A 27,287-nucleotide genomic window follows, 5' to 3' on the forward strand; every position below is an offset into this window, starting at 1 on the left:
TGTCAGCAAATATTTTCCAGGCAAGGGGGCTGTGTTAAGCTCTTCCCGTCCTAACTCTGCCATTAACTTCACACCCTCCACTGGGAATAGTTCTTCCTGTTGCAAAGTACTTTTGAGCCATAAATTATATCTTAATACTAATCCCAGGAATTTTACAATCCTCATCACTGTTGTATCTGCGCATTGATGACTTTAATATTTTCTGAACACTGCATGCTGTGTCCCTGAGATTGTCTTCCCCTTCGCCGTCCTCATCCTTCTCTCCTCCTGCCATGTCATAGATGAAGAAATGTCAGCAACCGTGTCCTCTTTGGTGTCGGGATCTCCCATGCTGTGTCTTTACTGTCCTCCTCTTGCCTGTGGCACTGACGGACTCTGGGTCTGTCCTAGTGTCTTCTTCTGTTCAGCTCCTGCCCTTCACACCACCCTAAAATGGCTCTTCCAAAGATGCAGCAAGCTTTTCCTGGCCAAACTCAGGAACTCTTCTGCCTTAGCCTCGGTGTGCTGGTTATCTTTGACAGCATCAGCTGCACTCTTCTCCATAAAATCATGTTTTCCCTTGGCTTTCCCAGTTTGGCCAGTTGTTTTCTACCTCTGCTGCAGCATGTCCATTGGGACGTATTTGTCATCTGCCCCTTCCAGCTTTCTGCGAAAGCTTGGCGAGGCTCTGTCCTTCATTCCCTTCTCCACTACTCCCCATCTACCTCTGGGAAACATTACTTGCGGGTACAAGGTCTTCATTTTTCAGGGAGGTCTTAATTATTCCCACCAGCCACATGCTCTTTTGCATCCTCCTTTGCAGTCCCTCTGAACCATCCTGCCAGCCAGGCCGATGGGTAACGTGTTTGTCTTCTGTAGCTCAGCCCTTTCCCTGGAGTCACCCTCTTTCTGCCATCTCTGACCTTGGCAATTTCTCCTCCATCCTTCCGGAGACCTGGTACAAAAATAATTTTCCCAGCCCACTGCTTTAATCGTGTTATCCCCCTCTTTGCCTCCCTCTTGCTCATATCTAGCACGGGCTACTTGTCTTTATTTACAGAATCAACGCGCACTTGGTGTCCAGAGCCTTACTGCTCTTTTGGCTCAGCCAACGATGTCTGTCCTCATCACCTCTTACCTTTCCAAGCAAGCATCTCCCTTGTTCCTTCTGCTTCTCTCACTGGAAGGAGGCTTCCCTTTATCACCCACAAAGTCATTTCTCGTTTGAATTCCTCCATTAGTCATGATTTTTTTGGACAAAACCCATGACTAGACTGCCAAGCTCCTTCCCTTCCCTGCTGCTGAGCACCATCTCTCTGCACTTCCCTTCTGTCTGTTTTCTGCTGTTGTGTTTTGGCCAAACACGTACCCAGCCCATGGCTCTGGTTATATTGCTCTGTGGATGCAGAGGAAGGTCTGGATGGAGGAGGACACGCACACATCCAGGACCTTCCTGCCTGGCCGGAGAGAGCTGGAGAGGAGAAAGCCATCAAAGCATGTGGGTGGCATGAATACAAACCCAGTCATCCCCTGTCCATCACTTTGAGGTTGAACACCGTATCTACATGTGGTGGGGAGATGGCAGAATTGCTTACAGCCAAGGGCTGCCAATGGTAGAAGATTCATGTAGATTTGGACGGAGTGTAAATTAATTACGGGAGCTGCTGTCAAATAAATTCCAGCAAGGACACTTCTTACTCCAGGGAAGGGGATGTTTCTTAAGTCAGAGAAGTTACTCCAAAGCAGGAGTCATGGAGTAATTCCCACCTATCCACAAGGAGTTGTCGTCACCACAGCACGGACTAATGAGGTTCTGTGCTTAATGAGGAATATTTGAGTTGCTCTGCAAAATCAATCACTTGCTTTTTTATTCTTTCGAGCCCAAACTTGGAAACATTTACAGAAGTCTTTTTCTTTTTGGAGTTGAAGACTTCTCTTAGGACCCCACTCGGGAAGTAATTTAACTGAAATCCAACCTACATTTAAGTATTGAAACCAAGCCCTTTGGAAGGACCAAGCGACCTTGAGTTTTCAAAGCACGGTTAAGTTCTCTGCTTTCAGCCAAATTACCTGGGGGACGGGAGCCTCTTGGCATGACAAAGGGTGGTAGAAACCCAAGGGCTAAGTAGCAGTTTCAAAATGTAACTTTTATCCGGAGTGAATTAAGTGAAAAGTGGTATAAGAAAAGGAAATCTCCTATTTAGTAGCAATCCTGAGATCTTGTTGCCCAGAGAAGTTGTGGATGTCCCATCATTGGAAGTGTTCAAGGTCGGGTTGGACGGGGCTCTGAGCAACCTGATCTAGTGGAAGGTGTCCCTACGCATGGCAGGGGGGTTGGACTAGGTGATCTTTGAAGGTCCCTTCCAACCCAAACCATTCTGTGATCAGAACATAATTTATTAGCTGTAGTTTTTTTAGGCTGTAGTGTGTTATCAGGGCGTTTTCTTTAAGGGATATGGTCACATAGGTCAAATACAAGAATTGGCAGTGTCTGAACTGTGATTGGAAAAGCATTTCTGAAATCAGGACTGTGCCTTTTTTCATGGTTTTTATGAAAAAGGCTTGAAAACATCTCTTCCTCACCCATTTCCAAGCACACATTAGAGATGAAAAATAATATCTCACCCTTCATTTTGACTTCATGGCTTTTCGGTTGGCGGAGGTGTTTATTCTGAAGGCTTCGCCTCAAAAGAGCTGTGGGATTTTAAAACCTCTGAATAAAGCCGTCTTTTCAGCTAAGTGTTCAGTAGTCATCGGAGTGAAATAGATGCTTGCGTAACGAACACAAAGCCGGACTTTGTGGCAGTCTTGCTAAACCCTTTCTCCTCTGAATTGCCAAGTTTTCGGTCTCCCGGTTGTCATAAAATCAGTGGATCCCCAGGCTCGGGAGCTTTCCAAGGCTGAGGAAGCAGGAATGACATTTTTGTTGCCAAAAACTTTTGGTGCTGTCTTCTCCACATCACAGTTTAAATTCACTGTTATTATTTTGCAAGGTTATTAAATAAAGCCGTTTACTGCGGATGACTCTGTAAGGGATCTGTTGTGTTTTGTTTGGTTTTGTGTGCTTCTGGTAGGGTCATCAGCTGCATTTCTTCCCACTAAAAATCTTAATGTGTAATATGAAACAAGTTTTGTTCCCTTAGATGTGTGCTGGCCACCCTTAAATTCCCCTGAAGGATATAATACTGAAAGAGTAAAATGAAAAGAGCTCAACACCATAAAAAAACCCTCACATTTATTAGTGGCTTGTCCTGCCAGAGGCTGGTAACGTCCTCCCTGCTCAGCCAGGGATGTAAACACTGCAGCGTTCCTGCGTATTGGCCTGGGCATTATAAGATGTCTCCTCGTGCAGGCAGGAGCTTCGCCACTGAGTGGGGAGATGGCCAAGGGGACACCCAAGCGAGAGGGAGCACCAAATCGCTGCAGGGCGAGGAATTTTTTGGGGAGGTCTGTCTTGCTTCTTGTACATCTCGGACACCATCCTTGGGAGGCTGGAGTTCCTGTTAGAAAACAAATTGAAACAACCCCCAGAAATGCTGTGTTGCTATCCAAACAAAATACTTTTCTTTGCAAAATCTTGACGAAATCCACACATTCCCCTGGAAAGATTTTATTTCAGCTCAGTTTAATTTTCCAAATTAAAAAGAAAGAAAAAAAGACTAGGATATTTTCAAGTATTTTAAACAGCTGCAGCAATTGCCACATTTAGGGAAGATTTGGTTCCCTTTAGCTGTATAGACCTTAGGTCTGTAACCCTTCCAGCCCAGGTCCCTCTGTATTCAGTGGAGAGAAAGAGAGACCTCCCCAAAGAGAGATCTCCCCGAAGAGAGCCCAGTTTTGGAGACAGACTCCCCATGGGTGCCTTGAGATGAATCCTGCCTGGGATGTCCTTCATGCTCATGAGGAACAGGAACCCAAGGGGGGTTTGTAGATGCCCTCTCAAGTAACTCTGATACATAGTCAAGGTAACCCCAGAGAAGGAGACCTCTAGGATGATGGTTTATGGGATTGCTTTCTTGGCATAGGTTAGGATAGTAGGAATGGATTGAGAAATGGGACCCACCTGGGATGTAAAAGCATAGGTCCTGGATTGGGCCTCCTTCTCGAGCAAAGAAGTTGCTTGCACCCACAACAAAGACAAGAAAGAAGTGGATGCCCCAACCCAGACGGTGAAGAAGACCAGGAGAGAACAAGGAAACACAGGGATAACCATAGAAACCGGGGTTCACGCAGGCAGGTAGTGAGCCCTGGGGTACCCCTTCTCGAGCCCCGTCATTCCCGCGGTGGCACCTACAGCCTGCGTCCTCCACCCAGCAGAAAGGAGCCCCCACACTCAGCGAGGGCCGGGTTGTCCATCCGCCCTGGTCTCTCCTCCCTGAAAACAGCCAGATCGGCCCTCAGAAGTTTCCTCGTGATTGTTCGGTATGGAATAATCCGCCCCAAACCTTGTTAGTCAGCGGCTTTTATAAGCACAAAACCACGAAGACTTTGATTTTTCCCTACCTTTGTCCTGGTGGCTGTGGCTGTGGGTGTCCGCTCTTTCATTAAAGATTCTTAACCTCCCCCGTGCTTTGATTCTTGCTATGTTTTATCGCTACAATACTTTGCAGCAAGCAGTTCTGCAGATTAATTAAGGCTTGAGTTACTGATTATTTTTTTTTAAAGCAATGCGAATAATTGTCTGTTGCTTTAGATTTGCATGATGTGAAAGGGGAAACGAAAGCCCTGGTCAATCTTCTTTGTGCCAGCCAGCCTTTTGTTCACTCCCCCGACGCTCCCTTCTGAAGTGCAATCCTAATCTTCACCGACTTGCTGTCTCTAAAAAAAATCCTCTGATCATTTTTGTCCCCCCTTGCCAGATCTTTTTGTTACGCAGCTTAAGGCTCGAACAAGAAAGCCCTCGCAGCCGTCTTGACATTTAAATTTCATTTCTCCGTTTCTTAAAACTTCTTCGAAATGCTTTTAATAATTTCCTATTGTCCAGAAAGCTGACAGGTCATTTTGCACTGAGAACAAAAATCTTCCAGTGCGCAACACAACATAGCTAAGCACTAAATTAGTGAGGAAATGGTGAAGATTATAATTGGTGCTCCTCAACCCAACTCCTCTTGTGCAGAAGCCTCTATCCTCCCCATAAACAATCACGCAGCTCTTGAAATCAATGCAATTTAATATCGCGGCAGGGTTTTTCCCCGTTATTTGGAGATTTATCTCGTAGGAGGCATGGTTCAGAGCCCTCAACTTGTTCGCCTGGAAAGATGCTTTCGTGGACTCTGCTATGCTCAGACCAGCGGCTCAGGAGCCGGGGATGCACAAGTGCCCGTTAGTGGAGGAAAAAACCCTGTGTGATGCTGTGAGTGAGGACAGCATCTACCAACATTATCTTTGGAGGCAGAGCGAAGGCTACAGAGGCAATCCCGGCTCGGCCCTTCCTTAAATTTAGAGGCTTTTTCAAGCTACTTGCAACTCCCTGCCAGTTTTTATTGAATTATGTATTTTAAGATCCCAATTCTGCCGCAGGCAAGATGCCATATTAATAACTCCGGAAAGCAGGCGTGGGCTCCACCGCTCAGGACCTCCCAGCATTGCACCCACTGTCAGTGGTCACTTATCTATTGAAAACAGACTTAAAGGAGAAAAATTAAGAATTTTAGAGAGACAACTAATGCAAAATAAGCTCCATAAAATATTCCGGCAGTGGGTACGTGCGACAGAGCGGGCAGCGTCCTCAACTGTGTTGAATGGAATTGAGCTAAAGTAATACTGTGGTTCAGTGGCTGAGTTAAAACCAGTCGTCTGTATCGGTACGGAGAGCATTTACTCAAATTGAATCAGCTGCTGTCATACAGGAGGCTGGAAATAACCCCGCCGCGGAGAAGAACGTGCTGCTGGGGTTCATGCTGTCCATCAAACACACTGGGAATCAGAGGGGATCAGCTTTATTTTTAAAACCTTTGATTCTGAAAGAACAGACTAATTCTAAATGTAATTTTAAGGAATTTTAGATGTTGAGCCTTTAGCTGCCTCGCTGCAGAGATGCTGTATGTTCCCAGCAGAATTGCTGCTCTCAAAAGCATCCCATCCACCGACAAGGTTCTTCTGTTTCAAACCTCCCGGTCTGGGATGGGGGTGGTACCGGCTGGCAGAAATCCTTCAGGATCACTAAAAAAAGCAATCACAAACCAAAGTTTCATCTGCTTGGGTATCTGATTCTCCGTATTTAGGTTAACCAGGCAAACGTGCACCTCGATACTACTTGGAACACAGGTCGAAAAGAGTGGGAAGACCATCCTTTGCTTGTGACTTCTGGATTTGTGGGATGTCGCTGAAAGTGAGCTGTCAGTCTTGAAAGAAACTGTTCTGTACAAGCTTGATCACCCTCTCTGGTCCACCCTAAAGGTGTTCCTCAGACAAGCTCTCTCTGGTTAGGTGTCTCTTGCCCCAAACCTCATGAGTTTTGCTTGGCTTCCATGCAAAATCTTAACAAGAGATCAACCACTGAGTGAAGATGAAGACTGCCCTTGGTGTGCTTCACCCCAAGTGAAAACAAGTCCATCAGTGGTGGTTAATTTTCCAAGTCTAGTTTTCAAATACCTGCTACTTACATGTCATCCACTTCCGTTCTTGATGTCCTCCAAACACTCACGCTACAGTCCCTGGCGCCTTGCTGGAAGTCAGCGATGCTCATGCTCTTCTGTTGACCTCATGGTTCCCAAGACCCTGGGGTCCACGTGGAAAATTAAATGATTTAGTGTCCCAAACTTTGTAATTGCCTCAATCAGAGAAGCGTAAGAAGGCATGGAGAGGAGCTTGAAGAAGTCTAGAGTCCCCTTGGTCCATGCAGGTCCAGCAGCAGTGAGGAAAGGAAAGTGGTAACTGGAAGCAGTCTTGATTCCTCCCCCTCTCAGTGTCAGGTATCTGGTGAATATTTGCTAATGTTTGAGCACCAAAACGATGATAAATTCTTCACCGGTTTATTTCAAACCAACCCTTCCCAAGGCATAGATAACAGCTAGCCACTGCATTGCTTGCAAAGCTCAACCAAAGGAGCCCCACGTTCAGCAAGGCAATGAATTTCTTTCCACCCCGATTCATTGAAACAACACAAGTTTCTGCCTTGTGTGATTTTCCTGTTGCATTTTCCCATATTTGTTAGAGGGAGAGACACGAGGCAGGCTACAAGATCACTGCAAAACACCGGCATTGCAAACTCTGGTGCTTGCAATAAGCCTGGTTATTTAGGACAGTGTTATGAAAAAAACTTTCCTTTCAAGCGTGTAAAAATAAGCGCCTAAAATAACTTTACTGCAGAGACACGAGGCATGCCAATTTAAAAAAAATAATAAAATAATGTATGTCTTCATTAAGCCTGGTGCATGTTGCCTCCCAGGCATTCTGTCTTCCTGAGATGGTTGTTTTGCTTTAACTTCCTTCATTACAGCATGCTTTTTCTTTTCCTGAAAGTAGGGCACGCACTTTTCGCATGGAGGCTGGCTTACGCTTTAACTGCACTGATTAATAATGCAGGGGAGAATAATGCTTTGCATCCATTACTTCAGTGCCCTTACAGAGCACAACAGAGATTTCGAAAATCAGCCTCGGAAATTAGGGGTCTCTGTGGGGATGTTGTGGGGTAGGACGGAGGCTCCGATCCCCCATCCCTGCTTCTGGGCCCTCCCCGGAGAAAATGTTGCTCTGCAGAGGGAAAGCGTAGGCATCGTCTTTCCCCGCATAAGTGCTCTGAACCGTCCTCTACAGGCGCCCACCGACTATTTAGGGATGTCAATGGGTCCCCTAAGGTGGGTATCTTGGGGGTCTGGCAGGGTGAATATCCCGTAGAGCCTTGCAAGGCTTTCTAAGAACAAATGCTCTCACGGTTTTGAGGCACTCAGGCACACAGTAATGGGACTGCCTGGGGAATTAAGCTTATTGCAAACTCTGTACGAGGCTCAAGGCCGTATCCATCACAAATAAGGTTGGCAGGGGGAAGCAAGAAATATATATACCATATATACTCTATCATCTGCCTCGTCCTTTCGTTGCGATTCTGTACTCCAGTTAATTCACGGAATTTTCTTCACGCACATCTGGTTCATGTTTTTCTCTTTTCCACTTAAAATACGTCCTGAACATTACCATGTTGGTTAGAGGTCCTCACAGGGAGGCAGACGAGTCCCAGCGCTGCAGAGACCCATGCTCGGTTCACATTGCTTGCCCAGTTCCCGCCACTAGATTTGCCAGGGTCCCAACAGATAACAAACAAAAGCTCTTTATTTTTCAATGAACAGCGTAGGCAGGAGGCTAAATCAAATCCAGAAGACCCTGGCAGGAGATAGACCTTAAATGATATTAGATAGTTACGGCTGGATTGTAACCTCTGTGAATTGTAGCTCTTGCAAAGCACCAGGAGATATTAATGTTCCTAGAAGCCTCCTTGGTTCCCCTTTTGTGTAGTTTTAAGTGATGAATTCCCTGAGGATCCATGATTTAATGTACAGAACATGCATAGCTGTGGCGAGCTCCCAGCCATCTCAGACCCAAATTACTTTGATTTTATGGTAGGTCTAATGTGGAGAGGAGAAACCGCAGAGGAAGGATTCATATAGCTTCTAAATAAATTGTCTCATCAGTCTTGGAGATTAAAACCTTTGTGAAGTCCAGAGGCAAAAAGGAATCTGATTTTGAATAAAAGCCTAAGTGAAAGAGTGTTTCTGTCTCAGCGCTGGGCGTTAGCTCTCCGGTGGGATGTTCAGGAGTGCCGTGTACCATGGAAAATAAAGCAAGGCACTTTGGAAATCCTTAAGAACTCACAAACCTTTGGGAGGGGGCACAGGCTCGGAGCAGAACACGATCAGTGCTCGAGTGGAGGAGAAATTGCGCTCTGAATCTTTCACTTCCCACAAACCACCTTGGTTTTCTCTCAAAAAAGGTGGGGAGGGAGGAACACATTTCCATGTCTCCAGCAGTGGAGCACCATCCAGCCAGATCTTCCACCCATAAACATCTCCGCACAGCTGATGATTGCCACGCAGTCCAGTAAACCATCGCTGCTGGGCGTCCTCCATGCTCCTGTATTTCTGTCCCACACTCGGAGAGTGGTCTTATGAGTTTTTGGTGGACCAACAGACCTGCAGCAGTGCTTCTCCGCTCTCTCTGGGCAGTGGTGTCCAACCATTAGGACCTGTGTTGTGGCTGGCATGGGCTGTGGCACCAGCACCGATCCCTCCTTGAGCCTCCTCAAGCACTCATCCCCAACTTCCAGCCCCGCAGCACTCCAGAGTTCCAGTTGCATCTTCAGAGATGGTTAATTAAGAGGCTGAGCAGGCAATGGAGGCGTTGGAGGGGCTTGAAACATCATTCCTCTTGCCTTTGGGCTGCAGAAAGGTTTACAACCCCTGACCAAGTCATGAAGTCCCTTCTGTGGGGCTTAGCGCTGAGCCCCTCAGGGGTAGGAACTTGCTTGGGAGAAGGAGTTATGAAGTGCAGCTTTAAAATGTCTTCATGGGTGACTCCCTTGGGGCCAACGGGAGGATAAGGAACCCACCACCTCCTCCTGTGGGTCGTGGTGTCCTTCCCAAAGAGCTCCTCTTTCTGCCCTGGATGGCTTTGTCCGAGCTTGGCTGGTTCTGCTATCAGAAACAGATCCCTGCCTACAAAATCACACCTCTGTTGTTCTTCTCTTGCCCAAAGGTCCTTTTTTTTTTCTTTTTTCTTCTCCAGAATCTCTTGAGTTGGCAGACCTGACCCAAAACCCCTTTACCGCATCTCTAGGGAAATCCTACCCGTCCCTAATGCCACCTGCGCGAGGGGAAGGGATCAACGGGGACACACCCTGACCTCCAACCTTCTAGAGATCTTGGGGAATTCAGTAATTTGGTGTAGAGCGAGCGTGTCAACAGTCTACCTTCTGCATTCACAAAAAATACTTTTGAAGAACCCATAAATTGGTGATTTTCTCTGATTCTAGCAGCTGCATCATTTTACCTCCTTTACCCTGCACAACTTCACAGCGAGGTCTAAATCAGTAAGCGACTTGCTGAGGATTGATCAACCCTCGCTTGATTTTCTTTCCTTACTAGCTGGGTGTGCGAAATACGTATTGCGGTACATGGAAAACCTGGAGCTTATTTCTTTTATAATGACAGCTAGAGCAGCTTGTTAAACTGGTGAGCAGCAAGCTGTAATAACTGGCTGAGGCTTTCAAAAAATGTGTGTGCTCCGTTGGGAGGTGGTGGGACTTGAACCAAGGATGGTGGAGGCCACCGTTTGAGATTAGTCTAGAACCAAAAGTTAGGACAGATCCATAGTTTCAGGGAGGGAAAAAAGACAAACAGAAAAAGACCTGTTAAGCCTTTCCCAGAGGCACCAATTTTGGGAAGGAGCCTGTTTGTAGGCTTGTGTTGGTGATCTGCCTTCCCCGTAGATGTGCTCCAGAAAGCCTTTGGTGTAATGGCAGTCCTTAGATAAGCATTGGCAATGTGTTTGGATATAGGATAAAGGTATAGCCAGTGCTGGTTCATCATACAGAGGTGCTTTATGGCAGTTAGCATAAGACCTTTTCCTCATTCAGAAAACTCAAGACCCACAAAATGACTGAATTCTGTTGGTCCCTTCTCAAATCCCACAAGATTTGGCTTTTGAGATTCTTCTGGATTATCTTACTTGGCTTCATAAATACTTTTCCGCACACTGGGATATAGGGCCACCTGCCCAAGGCCACTGCTTCTGCTGACTGTCCTTTCCAGAATTTCTAAGGACCACCCAACTCTGTGATGGGATGGTCACAGCGAGCCGTACCTTGTCCTCTGGTGGTACCTGCCATGCCAGCATCTCAAAGGGTTTTACTGTGAATAAAATGCCTTGCACACCAGGCTCAGCCAGTTTTCCAGCTGGGAAACACAAGGCCAAGGACAGCCGGTACTGGTCCTTATGCACAGAGGTGACCGGTGGTATCTGGGGTGGCTCTGCTGGCCATGTCCCCCAGGTGTAGATCTTCATGCAGGTCACTTCGCTCAGGAAACCAGTCGTTTGGGGTAGGTAACTGGTTTGCTGCAATGCACTGTGCAAACCATCCCTCCACGGGGAGTAGGTGGGGCGAGAGGAACCACGGTGTGAAATTCCTACGGATAGTTGTCCTTAAAAAGTGGGGGGGAAAGGAAGAGAGCAGCAGAGTGGTTCAAATGTGACATAAATGCGGGAAGTTGTATCTTCATTGCTCTGTGTGACACCTCTTCTCTGTCTCCACTCAAGCTACACTTCTGATGAAGCAAGCCTGGCCACAGACCTCCTCCTCCTGTGCCACGGAGGGCACCTTCCACCTCCCGGTGGACACCGGGACCGAGAACAGAACTTATCAGGCTTCTTCTGCAGCATTCAGTAAATAAACCTTTTCTTCTGGGGTTTTACTTGGTTGTTTTGTGCCCATTTGCCTTCCCTCCTGTGGGTTATTTGGGGATGGGGTTATTTGGGATCAGCCTGTTCGCAACGGATGGGATCATTCATGTCCGTGCAGGTATCCATGTCTCCTTCCCTGGGTGCTGAGCCCTGAGAGAGGTGAGGGTGCTGCAGGTCCTGGGGGTGCTCGCTGGCACCGTGTAGCAGATCCAACACCTTCTGCTTCCAGCGCTGCCTGGTGGGAGCATTGCGCTGCTGCTGCAATTCCCTTCTGGGATGAAATTTTGCAGCGCTCTTGGGTTTTTTCTTCTGAAAAGGCGGCAGCATCCCTGCACCTTTCCGTTCGCATGTGTTAAAACCATGAAGGAGCATGAAAAGGAGAGCACCGACCCTCCTAGCGCTCCTTCAGGGGAGGAAGTCAAGTGGAGAAGGGTGAAGGTCTTCTCTTTTAGCTGAGCGTTTGGGCCCCCAGGAGCAACCTGAGGTTGTTTGCAGCTGTATATCTGCAGTGGTGATGCTCTGTGCTTGAGCAGAACGGTATGCATAGAAAAAACCAAAGGGAGATTATTTCTTATTCCCTTAAAAGTGAAAGAGAGAATTCCAAAATAAAGCATGATTTTCAAGGAACCCGGGTGAAATTCCCACCTTTTAACTCAAATTGGCTGAGCAGAGGCAGGGGGAGGAGATGCTGCTGATGGATCGCAGTCGAACAGGCTTTTCCAGGTGGAGCCTTGTAATCTCATCCCCTAAGAGGCCAAATAGTGCCTCCAGGAGGGGTGATAAGCTCCCTGATAAGCCCCCGGTGCTTCCCCTGGTATGTGGGGTGTCCTCTGGCCCCTGCCCGACTGCTCCTGCCTGCTCTTGCCCTCCCCTCGCCTGCTAAAGCCAGGGCATGGCTAGCGTGGGGCGTGCTGCAAGCGTGAGGTGGGACCGCTGCTAGGTTCGAAATGCAAAATTAACCTTCCAAACACCCCTGGGACCTGGAGAAACTCCCAGTTATATTTGGAGAAAAAACGATAAGGTATCTTAAAGTGACTCTGGCTGGGATCGCTGTGCCCATGCACACACGTGGGTTGAAGCGTTCCTCACCGGCTCTCTGCTCCAGGCTCCCTTTTTGTTGCTAAATTAAATCATTCACAGAATGACATGAGGGGAAAAAATATTGTTTCCTTTTTTTGATGAAAATAATTGTGAAAAATAAACCTATTAAAAGCCTTTGGGAGACTTGCTCTTTGAAAAGGGACAACCCTACCATTCTTTGGGGTAGGGGCTGTACGCCTGACACGGTGCGTGGGCTTTGCATCGCACCTAATTTCATGCCAGACCAGATTTGACTGAGTTGTAACTCAGTGTCTAATTAGTAGAAACCTAGATATTATTCGGCAAAATTCCCTTGGAGTTCAACCCATGCTTGGATGGGATTTCTCCTGCCCGTTGTACCACTGGGGTGCTGCAGGTGAGATTCCTCCCCCGAAATCAGAGAGGGCAAGAGCAGGTACTGGGGTAGGAAAGGGTTTGGGGGCCAAATTTGGCTGTGGTCACGCAGTGTGGGTGATAAAGGAGATTAATAGTGCCGTCACGGCCAGACCCATGCAGGTTGGCCGCTCTTCCAGAGAACTGGCTTGGGCATGTTTAATTCAGACATTAAATTTAATAGATAAAGCCTTGAGGTTTGATTTGCAGCGATGCTTCAGGCTTATAGCTGCCGTTGGCTTTGCCAGAGCTCTGCTGGGAGATGCCATCTCAAGCACAGGCTCTGAAAAATCAGAAGCATTTCAGGTTGAGCATCCCAAACTAGTTCTGTCCTTTGGCTCGATCTCACCTAGCCCGGGTTTTTTTCTTGGGAGAACAGCCTTCTCCAGGTGTCCCGTGGCAGGAGACGGGTGAGAGCTTACTCATGAGCATCAGCAAGGTGTCAGATCTGGATGGAGGAGAGCCACGGAGAAGCCTGGGAGATAAGTCCTTCTGTTCCCAGGGTGAAGAGTGCCCACCAGTATGGACTGGAGCTGCACGCTGAACAGGGATAAATATGAATAAATGTGCAATAGCTGCTCAGTACCTCCCCAGTAAGACAGAAGGGGTGTTGAGGGCTCCGCTGGGCTGTGAACCTGCAGTGAAAGACGATGGCAAGACACACATGAGCTTAAAGGCTGGGTAAGGACTGCCCAGGTGCCTTCACCCTGGCCTTGCCTGCAGTGTGGGGACTTGCCTTTGCCTTTTGGCTTTTTGTCCTTTAATGACGGGTTTTCAAAGCTTAGTTTTGTCTGAGGTATTTTGTTTTGTTGCTTAGATGCTCCAGTTGGGATCAGGGGGGTCATAGACACAAAGCTTTGCGCAGAGTAGTGAGCAAGGTTAGAGATTTTATGGTCATTTCTGCCCCAGAGCCTCCTGTTTGCTTTTATCTGCCTGCTGAGGATAGTGGTGGCAGTGACCATGTGCCGGGAAGGACTTTGGCGGAGGCAATGCAAGCCTGCCAGGCAGCTGCCCGTGCTGGTGTCCCCACCGTGGCATCATCCCCTGTGATGTCCCCATGCTCACCACTCCAAAGCTGTTCCTCCAGCCCCCCTGGGTGCGGGGAAGGTGGACGGACAATAAAGCCGGGAAAAAGGCTGGAGGAGGATGAGCCGGGCTGGAGGGCAGTGGCAGAAGAAGGACCAGATACCCGGAACCAGTCAGACTCAACTGGGCCATGCAACCGAGTAGGACCTCCCAGAGCTGCTCGTGACTGCTTATTCATGCCCACAATCTGCCGTGGCGTGAACCCCAAGTTCTGCCCTGTGTCTTCCTCAGGGGATCTTCCTTCTGCTCCCAGGGGTGGGAGTGCGCTGAGTCCAGCCTCCTTAGACACAGCTTGAATTTACTGAAAAAATGCAAGTCTGTTTTTATAGAAACACAGAATCATGGAATCACAGAATGGTTTGGGTTGGAAGGAACCTTAAAGATCACCTAGTCCAACCCCCTGCCACAAGCAGGGACATCTTCCACCAGATCAGGTTGCTCAGAGCCCCGTCCAACCTGACCTTGAACACTTCCAGGGTTGGGGCATCCACAACATCTCTGGGCAACCTGTGCCAGTGTCTCACCACCCTCATCATAAGAAATGTCTTCCTTATGTCCATTCTATAAACTTTCATACAAGCCCTGTTTATATATTGAAAGGTCGCAGTAAGGTCTCCCCGGAGCCTTCTCTTCTCCAGGCTGAACAACCCCAACCCTCTCAGCCTGTCCTCACAGCAGAGGTGTTCCAGCCCTCTGATCATCTTCGTGACCCTCCTCTGGACCCGCTCCCACAGGTCCATGTCTTCCCTGTGCTGAGGACCCCAGAGCTGGACGCAGTGCTGCAGTGGGGTCTCACCAGAGCAGAGCAGAGGGGCAGAATCCCCTCCCTCGACCTGCTGGCCACGCTGCTCTGGATGCAGCCCAGGATACAGTTGGCTTTCTGGGCTGCGAGCACACGTTGCCAGCTCATGTCCTGCTTTTCATCCACCAGTACCCCAAAGTCCTTCTCCGCAGGACTGCTCTCCAACCCTTCATCCCCCAGCCTGTATGGATACTGGGGGTTGCCCCCACCCAGGTGCAGGACCTTGCACTTGGCCTTGTTGAACCTCATGAGGTTCACCTGGGCCGACTCCTCAAACTTGTCCAGGTCGCTCTGGATTGCGTCCCTTCCCACTAGTGAATCAACTGCACCACTCAGCTTGGTGTCATCTGCAAACTTGCTGAGAGTGCACTCGATCGCACCGTCTATGTCATTGGTGAAGGTATTAAACCATATTGGTCCCAGTACCAACTCTTGAGGGACACCACTCGTTACTGGTTTCCACTTGGACATTGAGCTGTTGACTGTATCTCTGGATGTGGCCGTCCAGCCAATTCCTTATCCGTCTAATCATGCTTGTGGTGAACTCTTCATGTGGAAACAAGAGGAGTTGGTGATAAAAAATTCAGCACAAAGCTTTTTTTTTTCCCCCTTACCAGCCTTGGAGCTAATACAGAAAAATTCATCTGTGCAATGCAGGGCACTTCTGTGTTGCGGGATCAATAAGGTTGCGATTTCTGGAGTGGCATGAGGGATTGAATCAGCAATTTTAATAGAAGCTGGAGCTTAAAGGCTTGCTATTGCTTTTAAAATCCCAGCCTGCTTCTGAACCGTGAAGCAGAAGAAGCACGGGCTATGCCAACCTCCTAATCTTAATAAGGTGGTAGATAGTCATAATTAGGCTTTAAAATTAGCTGTCAGACATGCTTTTCCGAGAGGAGCCTCCATCATCTTGCGTCATTAAAACTTGATTATGTGTCATTTTTACCTGCAAATTGTTCTATTTTATCCTGATTTATAAACATGGAAGATTACATCTGCCTGGACTATTACGTTTAAAACCTTTTTTAGTATCATAGCTAAATTGTCCGGGATTCAGCAATCGGGAAACTGCAGTAAGCGTTAGCATTCAAGGCGGTGAAACCACGTAGCCTTGAGCTGGTCCACATCTCCAGACGCCCATCAGAAATGAAGCGTGATGCTGGGAACTGGCAGCCTCCAAGGTCTTTGTTTGAAAAAAGGAGTTCAGAACAGAAAAAAAAATCCGTAAGATTGAAAAACAGGAGGTTGGTCGGTCTGTAGGTGACGTTGTTGGGTTCCTGGAGGACTTCACGATGGAGGAGTCTCCACTGCTGCTGCTATGGTGAATACGGCCGTTTCGAACCTGCATTTCCTCTCGCTGCTTCCATCCCTCAGTTAAAGATAGTTGCTCTCCTGCTAATGTGAATCAGAAAAAAGGTCACAGACTATTCCGCTGTTTAATTAACGCATTTTTTCCAATCTGCAGTAATCAGGAGGCAGTGAGATGCTGTTTGGGAGTTCCTCAAAAGCTCCTTGTTATCTTCACGCCGTTTCAGTGCTGGGCAGATAATAGGGGATATTAGCAGACTTGAAATCTTGGCCTGCGTTAATTGCTGCCCTGAACACTGGTTGAGTAAATTAGTTCATTACATTTGAGTGTTTAGACGTCTTATCGCTGGGCTGAGCCTTGACTTTTCCTCTCCATCTTACACAGTCTTTGGGGCCCGTTTGCTCTAAGGATAATTTCTCCCAGCCCTCCTGCGAGAGCTGGCTACCGTTTCTCACCAGCCATCCCAGCCCACTGCTTTTCCTTGCTCGTGCAAGCAGATTTTTTTACCGTTTCCATTTTTTTAACCATTCATCAGGCTGTGACCAACACCTTGATACCTTCACTGTACACTTGATGCAGCCTGAGGCATCCCGTGGCAGCAGCTCAGCTTTTAGTCTACCCTAAAAAAAACCCCTTAAAGCACAACTTTAAGTATTCTTGAGGATTTTTCCCTAATTTAGCACTTAAGTAATAATGTTTCAGGGGCAACTTCATGGAGCCTTCCTTGGCAATGCCTCTGAAGGTTGGGAAGTCAGGTGCCGTGTATCCTTGATGCAGGGACATCCCATCCTCAGGGCAATTTGTACCTCCTTTAGATGCTATACTTGCCAGGAGGTTTGATGGTACCTTGCTGCCACAAAACCTGGATTATGTAGTGTTGTAATGGACCCGCTTACAGCCACCCCTTTGTTTTGGAGAGGAAAATTGGTGGAGGGTGTGAGGGTCGGCCCCATATCCATCACAAGCCAACAGGTAGGATGGTACCTTGAAAGGAGGCAGAAGAAGAGCGGAAATCCATAAGGGATGTCCTCACTCCAGGGAAAGCCTTTAAGAAAAAAAGACAAACATGATCAGACTTGTGTTAGAGGATCTTGAGCTGGTACCGCTGGGTCTTCTTGGAAGGAAAATATAATTTAATAAGCACCAGACAGCTCAGAACTTAATGCAGATAGCAGCAAAAACCCAAAGTGACACCCACAGCCAGCAGGTCAGCTATCACGTTATCCTTTAGGTTATTTTTTGTTAGTCTAGGTTTATTTTTGGGGAAAAATTTCCATGTTTTGGAAAGGATCCTTCATTTTAGTTTGTTCCCCATATACTCAGCATCTCCTACATGTTAAGGTTTCTTTAGATCTTCGGTAAAGTGTAAATCTGGGGCCTGGGTGCTCCAGCTAAACAGCCTGATGGGATGATGGGGAAGACTGGGGGATGCTGAAGTCCATTTTCTTTTCCTTACGTCCAAAAAGAAGAAAGACAAAAATTGCAATCTGCCATAGCAAGACCACAAATATTGCAAGGGACATTTCCCCAGCTGCCTGCGCCTGCCTAACCGCTGCCCTCCCAAGCCCCCGCTGCTCCTCCAGCTTGCCAGCAGCCTACCGTGCCTGTTTACCGAGCAGAGCAAATGGCTTTTCTTAATGGCAATAAAGCAGATTTGCTGCTTTTGTCGCTAATGCAAATAGCCTGCGGGGAGCAGGACAGGTATAGAGGTGCTTGAGCATCACTTGGGGTTGCATCTCCCACCTGCAAGGTGAGCTGATGGTGACAGCCCTCCTTTGCTGGAGAGGCAATCTGCTCAGCACTATCCACCTTGATGAAATACTTAAAGGCATCCATCATTTTCACCTTAATATTAAGGTTTGGATCATCAGTGTTGCTGCTTTTCCGGTCATTGCTTGGGGACGTAAGCAAGGGACAGCAATGCTGTCCCATGAAATTACATCCTCCAGCAATTAAATTCTGGTTTTGCCCATCACACCCCGAGCAAAAAAGGTGAAAGGACAAAAATCTGGGGAGGGGAGAGGGAAAAAAATTATTCTCATCAAGTAGATATATAGAGACGGGTAAGTAGATGTGGGGATACTGCTGTCTTAGGTGATTTAAGTGCTGGTTGAGTCCCATCAAGTCATGCCTTGACCATGGGAATACTCATCAGCTCTATGGCCCGGTGTAGGCAGCGTGGGAAGAGCCACTGCCGGGCTGGGTGGAGGATGCGGCCCCGGCTGCTGTGACGGATTAGCCAGGGGCTGGATGCTGGACTCAGAGGTCTCGGCTTGGTGGGTTTCATGGGACGTCAGCAGATGCTGGTGCATCTCGGTACGTCTCCTCCGTGCTGAGTGATGCCCAGCGAGCAGCCATCATGAACGGTGGCTCAGGTTGCTCATGTGCTGGGTGGACCAGCTCTGCAGCTGTAAATCCTCACGCTAACTTGGACTCCTCTTCTCTTTGCCAGGGTACACTGCGGGGACTCCCTACAAGGTCCCACCGACCCAGAGTAACAACGCACCTCCTCCCTACTCGCCGTCTCCAAATCCGTACCAAACCGCTATGTACCCCATCAGAAGTGCCTATCCACAGCAGAACCTGTACACCCAGGTAGGTGCCTCGCCGGCCGCCGCGGCAGCTCACTGCCTTGCTCAGCGGTGTGCAAATACAGCCCGAAGTTCCTGCAGGGCTTCGTCTTTGGCCATCAGGGCTGAGCACCCATGTCCTGGTGGGATGGAGGTGCTCATGGTGGGGCTCGGTGGGGCTCCGGGATGCTGGGGGTCTCTCTTCTACCTCCTCCATTGGATCCTCTGGATGAGGCATTGTCGGTGTGCAGCAGAGTCAACGCAGTGGCATCCTTGTGGCTTGGTCAGGTTGAGAATCAGGTCCCTTCCCCCAAAATCACACGCCTGACTGCCAGGGCTTGCTGGCTCCAGGATGGTCCCTGCACCCACCTCTCCCCACCCTCCCCAGCTCCCAACACTGCTCTTCCCCAGGGCCACAGATGAGCCTCGGTCACCATAAGGTCCACTTGCTGGTGGCCATTGGCATCTCACTTGACTTGCATTGCCCTCCTTCCACCTCTCATGGAAAAGCCCCTGTGTCACCTTCACCAGCACAAGCTACTTCAGGCGTGACCCAGATTCGTGTCCTCATGGAGGAGCTGCTCCCTGAGCGCCTGGATGGATTTCCAGTACCATCTTCTCTGCTCCTGCATTGCCACTGCCTCCAGCTATGTGCTGGGGCCAAGATCCTCCACAGGGATGCAATTTAGGGCAGATGTCCTCTGAAGATCACCTTGATGCCCCTTCCCACTGAAGATCACGAGCTCCTCAGAGCAATCTGGCCCTACGGCTTCCCTAACTTCCCCCTCCTCTTTAATGTCAAATTACCACGTTGTGGTTGAAGCACTCACCGCCTGGGATGTTTCTTCTCTGCAGCTGATTTCTCAGTCCCCTTTTCTTCATGGGCCTAATTTGTCTTAGCACGTCCTTCTCGTTCCCCAAGGAAATGCCTTTCAGCATCTGCAGTTTGTCCTATCAACCTCTGTAGCCCCTGAAAGAAAGAATTTAATAGTTCACCTGCATCTCCTTCTCCCCTTAATCCATACCTTCAGAGCTTCTCTAATAGCTTTCACTAACGCACCATAAAATCTCCCTCCGTTGTTTTAAACCCTCCAATCGTTCCGACCGTCCTGGGTTTGCAGGTACCGGCGGTGTCCCTGCCTGTCCCGGGGACGGCAGTTCTCTCCCTTGCACTGCTCACATGTCAGGCCCTTCATTATTTTGGATGTGGAGCTTTTTCTGTTGGCTCCTTTCTTATATCCGCCCACCCCGTCCTTCCCCCTTTGTTTCAAAACCCCGCGGGTCTCAGCAGCCGGGATTTCGGAGCCCCTCTGTCTCCCATCGGAAACCCAAGAAGACGACACGGCTTCCCAGACCCAAGCAAGCACCTTGGGATCAGCCGAGAGCCATGGCTTCTCCTTTTCTTCCATCTCTTGTTCATTTTCTACCCCAGCAGCCAAAGTCTTCGGGGTCCAGGCCCCATTTCATCCCACCAAACGGAGGCAGCACAGCTTGTCCCCAACAAGCTGATCCCCCCGACCCGGGATGCTGTTCCCTCTCCCAGTCCTTCTTCCATCCCGGGGACCGTCCTCCACATCTATGGGATTGGCTTCATCCTTGCTTGTCCAAGTCTCCAGGCATAGGAGCGTGTTCCTGGGAAGGATCAGCCCCTCGGCAGCACTCGAACGATGTCCCATGGGCAGCTCTTTGTACCAGCAGCTACGCGTGACGATTGCGTGTCTTAATACTGCTTCTGCAACACATCTGAGGGAGCTGAGGGCTTGAAGTCTCCAAGTGAAGGACTGTCACAGCGGAGCTGCTCCGGGCTCGCGATACGGGCTGGGTTTGGGAACCTCCTATGTCCCATCTGGTGCAGGGGGTAGATGTGGGGCTGTCGCCGCAGGACCGGCCCCAAGACCATCACTGCTCCCTCCATAGCAGGATCTACAGTCGCAGCTGATGTAACTCCTTGCCGTCTGCGTTACCGGCCTGACACCCGCTGCACGCAGAGCTGGTGATTGCCTCTAAATAAAATACCGGGCTTCAAGTCACTGCTTTGGCTTGTGCTTTGAACCGAATGACAAAGACGATGGTGGGTTTTTTCCTTTCTCAAACAGGGAGCTTATTATACCCAGCCAGTGTACGCGGCACAGCCTCACGTTATCCATCACACCACCGTGGTTCAGCCCAACAGCATCCCATCGGCCATCTATCCGGCCCCGGTCGCTGCCCCCAGGACCAACGGTGTGGCCATGGGAATGGTCGCTGGGACCACCATGGCAATGTCAGCAGGTAAGAAGGAAAATCTTTCCATGTTCTGAGCCAAAGTTTCGTCTCTCGGGTGGGATGTATCCAAGCAACCTGTGCAGGAGACTTGTCCTGGATGAAAAACTCTCTGTGCATCCGACGTCCTGCCCGCAGCCTTGCAGGGTGTATCTGGCAAGTGGCAGCGGAAACGTCTTGCACACAGCTAATTGCAGCTTTGTCTGCTGGTTTTGCTTGCTGGTTACCACTCCTTTGCAGGCAAAAACCAATTAATTTGCTCCTGATACTGATCTAACTCAGTTTTTAGGTTAGCAGAGGAGACCTTTTGTTTGGCTCACTGTAGAGGGATGCCCTCTTGCATCCTTAAATATATTATTCTTTCCGCTCTGTAAGTAGAGGAATAACCAGGTTTGTCCACCTTCAAATAATACTGTTGCATTTCTAGCCTCAAGTTCCTTTTTTAGGATACTTAAGGTCTCGCTTTTGTTTGACAAAATGAAACCTTGGTTTATGTATCCCAAATCCTCTGCATTTTATGTGCGGGATTGCTTCAAACTGCAATTAATTGATAGCGCATTAAGGAAGGATATGGGCTGGTTTTCTTTTTTCCAAAGCCTGTATTTCTCCCATTAACAATTCTTAGGGTTGTATATTGAATTATGCCAAGAAATGCATCATTCGCATCTGCATTAGCTGTGAAATAGGACTTTGTTATGGGACGCAATCCTGGTTGCAAGCAGAGATACTGCAGCCTGGGTATGACAAGAACCACTCTGAGCGATTTACTGTTGCTTATACTGAGAAGTGGATAGATGTAATTAATGCAGATGGGATGCCTTAACATTTCATTAGTAGAGAGATACCCAGAAACTGAGGAGTTGTTTCGAGCACCCAGTTACTCCCAGAACAGAATAGTTTGGGGCTGTATTCTCCCTCCCAATGTCTGCTGAAGGCACCGTGCGAATTCTCGCCTAAAATCCCTCTGCGTATCAGCTGCAGACTAAAAGAAAAGAGGCTGCCCCGGCCAGTCCTGCTGCTTCATGGCTGGGAGAGGATCACTCCTTCTGCTGCGTCCCAAGGCTCTCGGCTCTGTTTAAGTGAAGCAAAAGAGTTCCACTGCCCGTGGGAGATGAGTGGCAAAGCTCATCTTAATTTTCCCTGGAAGGTCCCATTTTTTTCTCATCTCCTTTTGCAACGCTCATCCCTTCCAGTCGGTCCTTAGATGTTTCAGATCGCTGCAGTTATCTGCTGTTGCAGTTGAGCCCGGTGCCTTCAGCAGGAGGAAGATGTCAGCAGGTTAGTGGCTAGCTCTGCTTCAGGGATGAGGAAAATTGGAAAAAAGATTAATTAAGGGCCAAAAGTAGCATGGAAAATATGATGGAGCTTCAGGTGGGTTTATTCCGTTCATGGTGCTGGCTGATACCAACCACGTAATTCAAACGCCTTCGATTCAGGTTTCACCGGCAGAATAATATTTGGGAGAATTGAAGAAGAAAAAAAAAAAGGCAGCTGATGCTGTGCCTGCCCTTGGATGCGGTCTGCAGCACCGTACCCTCGGGGTACCGCTCCCCTGATGGAGCTCTCCTCCTGGCTAAATACTTCTCCATGCCCTTGCAGGAACCTTGTTGACCACCCCACAACACACCGCCATCGGAGCACATCCAGTTTCTGTGCCAACGTACAGGGCTCAAGGAACCCCCACCTACAGCTACGTACCTCCACACTGGTAAACCCACTGGCCAATTCATGTAAGTGCTGCCTTCGCGGGTCCTGCTCTGCCCTTGTTGATGGATTAGGGCTGCCATCGCTTCTCTCCTTCCTACAAAGCTGCTGAATCCCTTCATCCGGGTGATGCTTTCACTCCAGAAGAGCCGTTTAGAACTGCTCCCCGGCAGGGATAGCTGCATGGCGCACCGTCATGGGGCTACGGAGGGTGTTAGCAAAGCACGGCGTACGTTGACCTTACATCTTGCTGCTCGGTGCATGCAAGGCTTTACCAGTGACCTCAGTGGCATGAAGCCGCTCTGAGTGCAGTTGGGCACTGTGAGGGTGGAAATTTTCATGCTTTAAGGTTTTGGATACATTGTGCTCTTTCATAGAATCACAGAATGGTTTGGGTTGGAAGGAACCTTAAAGATCATCTAGTTCCAACCCCCCTGCCATGCGTAGGGACACCTTCCACCAGATCAGGTTGCTCAGAGCCCCGTCCAACCCAACCTTGAACACTTCCAATGATGGGGCATCCACAGCTTCTCTGGGCAACCTGTGCCAGTGTCTCACCACCTTCACAGTAAAGAATTTCTTCCTAATAGCTAATCTAAATCTACCCTCTTCCAGTTTAAAACCATTACCCCTTGTTCTATCACTACACTCCCAGATAGAGTCCCTCCCCATCTTTCACATCACTCGAATATGGGTTTTTTCCCTGCTAAAACGAACTGGGACATCGTCCTGTTCATTAGCACCGGGGTTGCGTGCAGCTGCCTGCAACTGGCTGCGGGTTCCTGTCGTGCTCAGGATCCCAGAAATCCCGGCTGCTCGTTTAAATGCCCTCTGCATGTTGCTGGAGCCCTTGGTCCATCACGCCCAATTAACGGGCAGCGCAGCTGATGGGAACACATGATGCTGCGCGGGGAGGCAGCGTAGATCTCATCCAGCCCAGGGGGTTATCTGAAATCTCTCCTTGCTGCATGCATTACACTGAGCTAATCCTGCCCATGACAAATTGCTGTGCAATTAGCAGAGAGCATCCCATCTGCATATTTTTAATCCCGTGCATTGGATACCGCCGGCGAGCTGCTGCTTTCTCAGCTCCGTGCCCAAGAAATTGCCCGCAGAGCGGCGCGAGGGATGGTTAAATCCCATACGCATCAGCTATACGTGCTGCACGCGGTGCAGGGCTGCAGAGGAGAGGAGAACAACCCCGTCTGATCCTGCACCGCTTGCTTCTAACTCCGTGTTTCTAATATGTTTGCTCTCTTCCAGATCCGGAGTCAAACATTGTATGCAACTACACAAGTCTTACATCGGTGCTGTGGCCGCTGTACTGCAGCACCTCGTCTGTTTGCAAGAACAAAAGAAAGAAAAAAAAAAAAAGTGCAAGGGTCACTTTATGCATTCTTTAGTGGTTTTTGTAAAAGCTGCTTTTTCTAATCTTCTGCCTCTTTTTTTTTTTTTCCTCTCCCCCTTCCTCCTCCCCAACCCACATAAATTGTGTAACACACATACTGACACTGAGCAATAGTAAAGTTCTCTCTTTGGTCCTATCATTTGAAAGCTCAGAATATTCACTTTTCCAGCATTGCCCAGCTGAGTGGTGCAAAGATCCCCCACTTCTTGTTCGTTTGGGTTCTTTTCGTTATTTTTCTGTTGTCGTTGTTGTTGACGGGAGCCTAGATTTTCTTTGGCTAGTAAGAGTGGTTGATGTTCAGGGTACTATGTGAAAAGCACAGCGCTGGTAGGCAGGCTTATTCCGATTTGGTTTGGGTATTTTTAGTTGAATAATATAAATTATTTAATCTTCCATAACATATTGCAAGAAAATTGGTGTCTTCCAGATAGCTGTCGTGATAGATTATAAATGCATTATCTGCAGTGAAATTCTGAACTCATCCCTTCTTTTGTAGGAGTAAGAGAATATAAATATAATTAGCGACGTAACACACTTGTCTTAGGAAGTAGGAGGACTGGTCACCATCGGGTCTTTGGTCTGCTTTTTCCAACTGGGCAAATGGATCCTGCGTGAAGGGAAGAGGGCAGCAGAGAGACGCGTGCCGTGGTAGCATCTTGCACCTCTTGAGAAAATGAGATGCTCCCCGTCGGCCGTGTCCCAGGACTGCGTGAGGGAGAAGTTCCTTCCTTGCATGGCTACTGTTTGCGGGCAGAGATGTGCTGGGTGGCTGATGAAGGAAGCAAGGAGATGTCCAAGGGTTGGTCTGAAGAGCTTCTCCTGGTCCAAGGGTTGGTCTGAAGAGCTTTTCCAGGTCCAGGGGTTGGTTTGAAGAGCTTCTCCAGGTCCAGGGGTTGGTTTGAAGAATTTCTCCAGGTCCAGGGTTTGGTCTGAAGAGCTTCTCCAGAGTCTGGTGGTGTGGGGAAAGAGGGCAGCTGGTTGATGGAGAAGAGTGTCTGAGGCAGGGTGAGGTGGAAGACGGGTGGCTTCACCTTGCACTCGCGTCATCGGCAGGGCTGAGACCAAACCACGATGCCTCCGTGGTGATTGAGGTGGCCCCCCGGTCATTGGGTTACAGCTGGGCTCGGAGACTTCCAGGAGAAATGTTCATCCAGGCACAAATCCCAGCACCGAAGAGAAGGGCTGGAGAGGGGGGTGATGTCTGGCTGCTCTGCTTGGTGAGCAGGGAAAAGTGGGGGGAAGAGGAAGCAATAGCAATAAACACGTCGCCTTCCTCGTGGAAGGCACCTGAGAAAAGGCAAGAGCAAGGAAGGTGATCCACAGTTGACATGGACCAGGCTGGGAGACAACTGGCACGCAGAGGCTGTGGGCATCGGGGTCATTTCTGGGGCTTTTGGCTTACCCAAGGGCATGAGGATGTGAAGCCAACTGCAGCTGGTGACTTCCCACCTCGAGGTGTCCAAGTAGAGCAATAAGTTGTCTCGAGGGCAGCAGCGAGAGTGCTCATATTTGCAGACAATGCTTGCGGCCAGTTTGAGTTATTTTTAAATCCTTACCCTTACACCCAGCATAGAAACAAGGCTTTTCTTCCTTTTTTTTTTTTCCTAAGACAAAAACATCGTTGCATTTTGATTTTTCCCTCAAGCGTGCCAAAAGAGTTACATTCACCTGGCAGCGTGTTTGCGACTCTCACATCTCTCGGGCTCTGAGGTCGTCACAATGGGCCAAATCCAGAGCCTTTAAAGAGGTCAGGTTAGGAGATGTGTGGCTGGGAATCCCTCCGGGCACTGCCTGGCATGGGTTTCCAACCCATGCGTGGTGTTGAGTCAGCGCCAGATGTCTCTGTTGGTTGCTCTGCTTTAGTCATGCCTGGATCACATCTCCAGATGGAGGTGAGGGCGGTGGGGACCAACTCTGGAGGGTCACCCTGACCAGGACACGGTGTGTAGAGGTCAGACTGGATGGTCTTTCAGAAGAGCAAGGTGACAGGTTGCTGGCACCTGGGTGACACCTCTTTGCCATTGGTGGCATCTCCTAGCTTGGCTTCTGCTGCCGTTGGGAGGAGCTACTGGAGCTCCTTCCCATGAGCATGGTCCAGATGGGAAGAAACTGGCTTAGGGACCCAAGAGGACTTTTCCTACTGCTGGTTGGTCCCAGGTGGTTTGTCAGGTTGGGTGTTGGCACACCTGTATGGTGGGTCGTTTGGTTGGTTCTGCTGTTTTGAAAGGAAATCTAGCAAAGCTCTGGTTGACCTTCCCAGCCTCGAGGGGAAGAAAGTGGGTGAAGACCGAACACCAGTGCTGTGGGGTGGGGAAAGCGGATTTCTCCCGTATAGTACTTTTGAGCTTGGCAAAGCCAAGAGTTAGCATGGAAAGGGCAACAGGACACTTGGAAATGAGGATACTACATCGTCTTTCCACTGTTTGTCGCACGCCACAACTAAACCTGGGCCAAAAAAAACCCCAATAAATCACAGGAATTGCAGAGCTCTCAAATACCTTTCTTTGCTCTTGCTGTAGACTTCACGTGGCGTATCAGTTGTCTCTCAGCGTTGAAACAGGTAGGCTAGAGTAAGCTCTAGCCAACGTAACGCACTATGACTTGCAGGGTCCAACGAGCTTCATTATCACAGCCTGGGCTCTGCGGAGGAGGACCTTTCTCAGCAGACACCATCCTACCACTGGCCTAGGCACCCTTCACCCTTAACTGCTTTAGGAACCACTGCTAACATTTTGGCCCCTGGGTAGGAAGGAGATGCTAGGCTTTCTCCTGGAAGGAAAGAAAACACTAAAGGTGGGGTAGAAAGCTCCACCAGCTGAGCATGGAGGATCGCCCAGTGTTACCGCTAATGAGATCTGACATGGGGCAGTTTAGTTTTAATTCCTTTGCTTGGATCAATAGCAGATCTGATGCTCCTCATCCCGTTATGCTCAGGCAGAAATACTCTTTAACTCAACCAGGGTGTGAAAAGGTGAACTATTCGCCGTCTGTTGGGTGAGAGGCTTTGGTGAGCACATTTGGCAACCAGTGTTGGGTTTAGGCTTGGATCACTGCATGGCTCCAGGGCCACCACATGGCTCTGGGGCCACCACATGGCTCCAGGCTTGGGTAGCTCCTTCCTAAGGTGGCTTCATGGGGCCATGGTGGTGGGGAGATGCTCCCTGCCACAGTGTGGGGATGTGGGGCTTGATGCCCCCCCGGCTCATTCCAGCAGTGACCTGCAGCCCTGTCCCCTTCCCCGTGGAGGGACGTGGTTTTTCGGCTAGGTGGAAGGATGGGGGAAAGCCCATGATCCCAAGC

At 49.1% G+C, this 27,287-nt stretch overlaps 1 protein-coding gene across 2 annotated transcripts in view; it reads left to right on the plus strand.

Annotated features, from left to right (window-relative positions):
• The window catches only part of FAM168A (family with sequence similarity 168 member A), a 213,707-nt gene extending 189,746 nt beyond the window's left edge, over window positions 1-23,961 (plus strand). Inside the window, exons 5-9 of one of the 2 annotated variants that reach the window (XM_059817214.1) lie at window positions 11,230-11,355; window positions 18,496-18,638; window positions 20,710-20,884; window positions 22,475-22,605; window positions 23,843-23,961. In XM_059817214.1, the coding sequence (XP_059673197.1) occupies window positions 11,230-11,355; window positions 18,496-18,638; window positions 20,710-20,884; window positions 22,475-22,587 (557 nt within the window). In that variant the 3' untranslated portion in view covers window positions 22,588-22,605; window positions 23,843-23,961. The remainder of the gene's footprint in view (window positions 1-11,229; window positions 11,356-18,495; window positions 18,639-20,709; window positions 20,885-22,474; window positions 22,606-23,842) is intronic. The other variant, XM_059817219.1, reaches the window with a different exon arrangement.
• Window positions 23,962-27,287: the final 3,326 nt, after the last annotated feature.

The sequence above is a fragment of the Gavia stellata genome, chromosome 1 (genome assembly GCF_030936135.1).
Source record: "Gavia stellata isolate bGavSte3 chromosome 1, bGavSte3.hap2, whole genome shotgun sequence".
Classification (NCBI taxonomy): domain Eukaryota; kingdom Metazoa; phylum Chordata; class Aves; order Gaviiformes; family Gaviidae; genus Gavia; species Gavia stellata.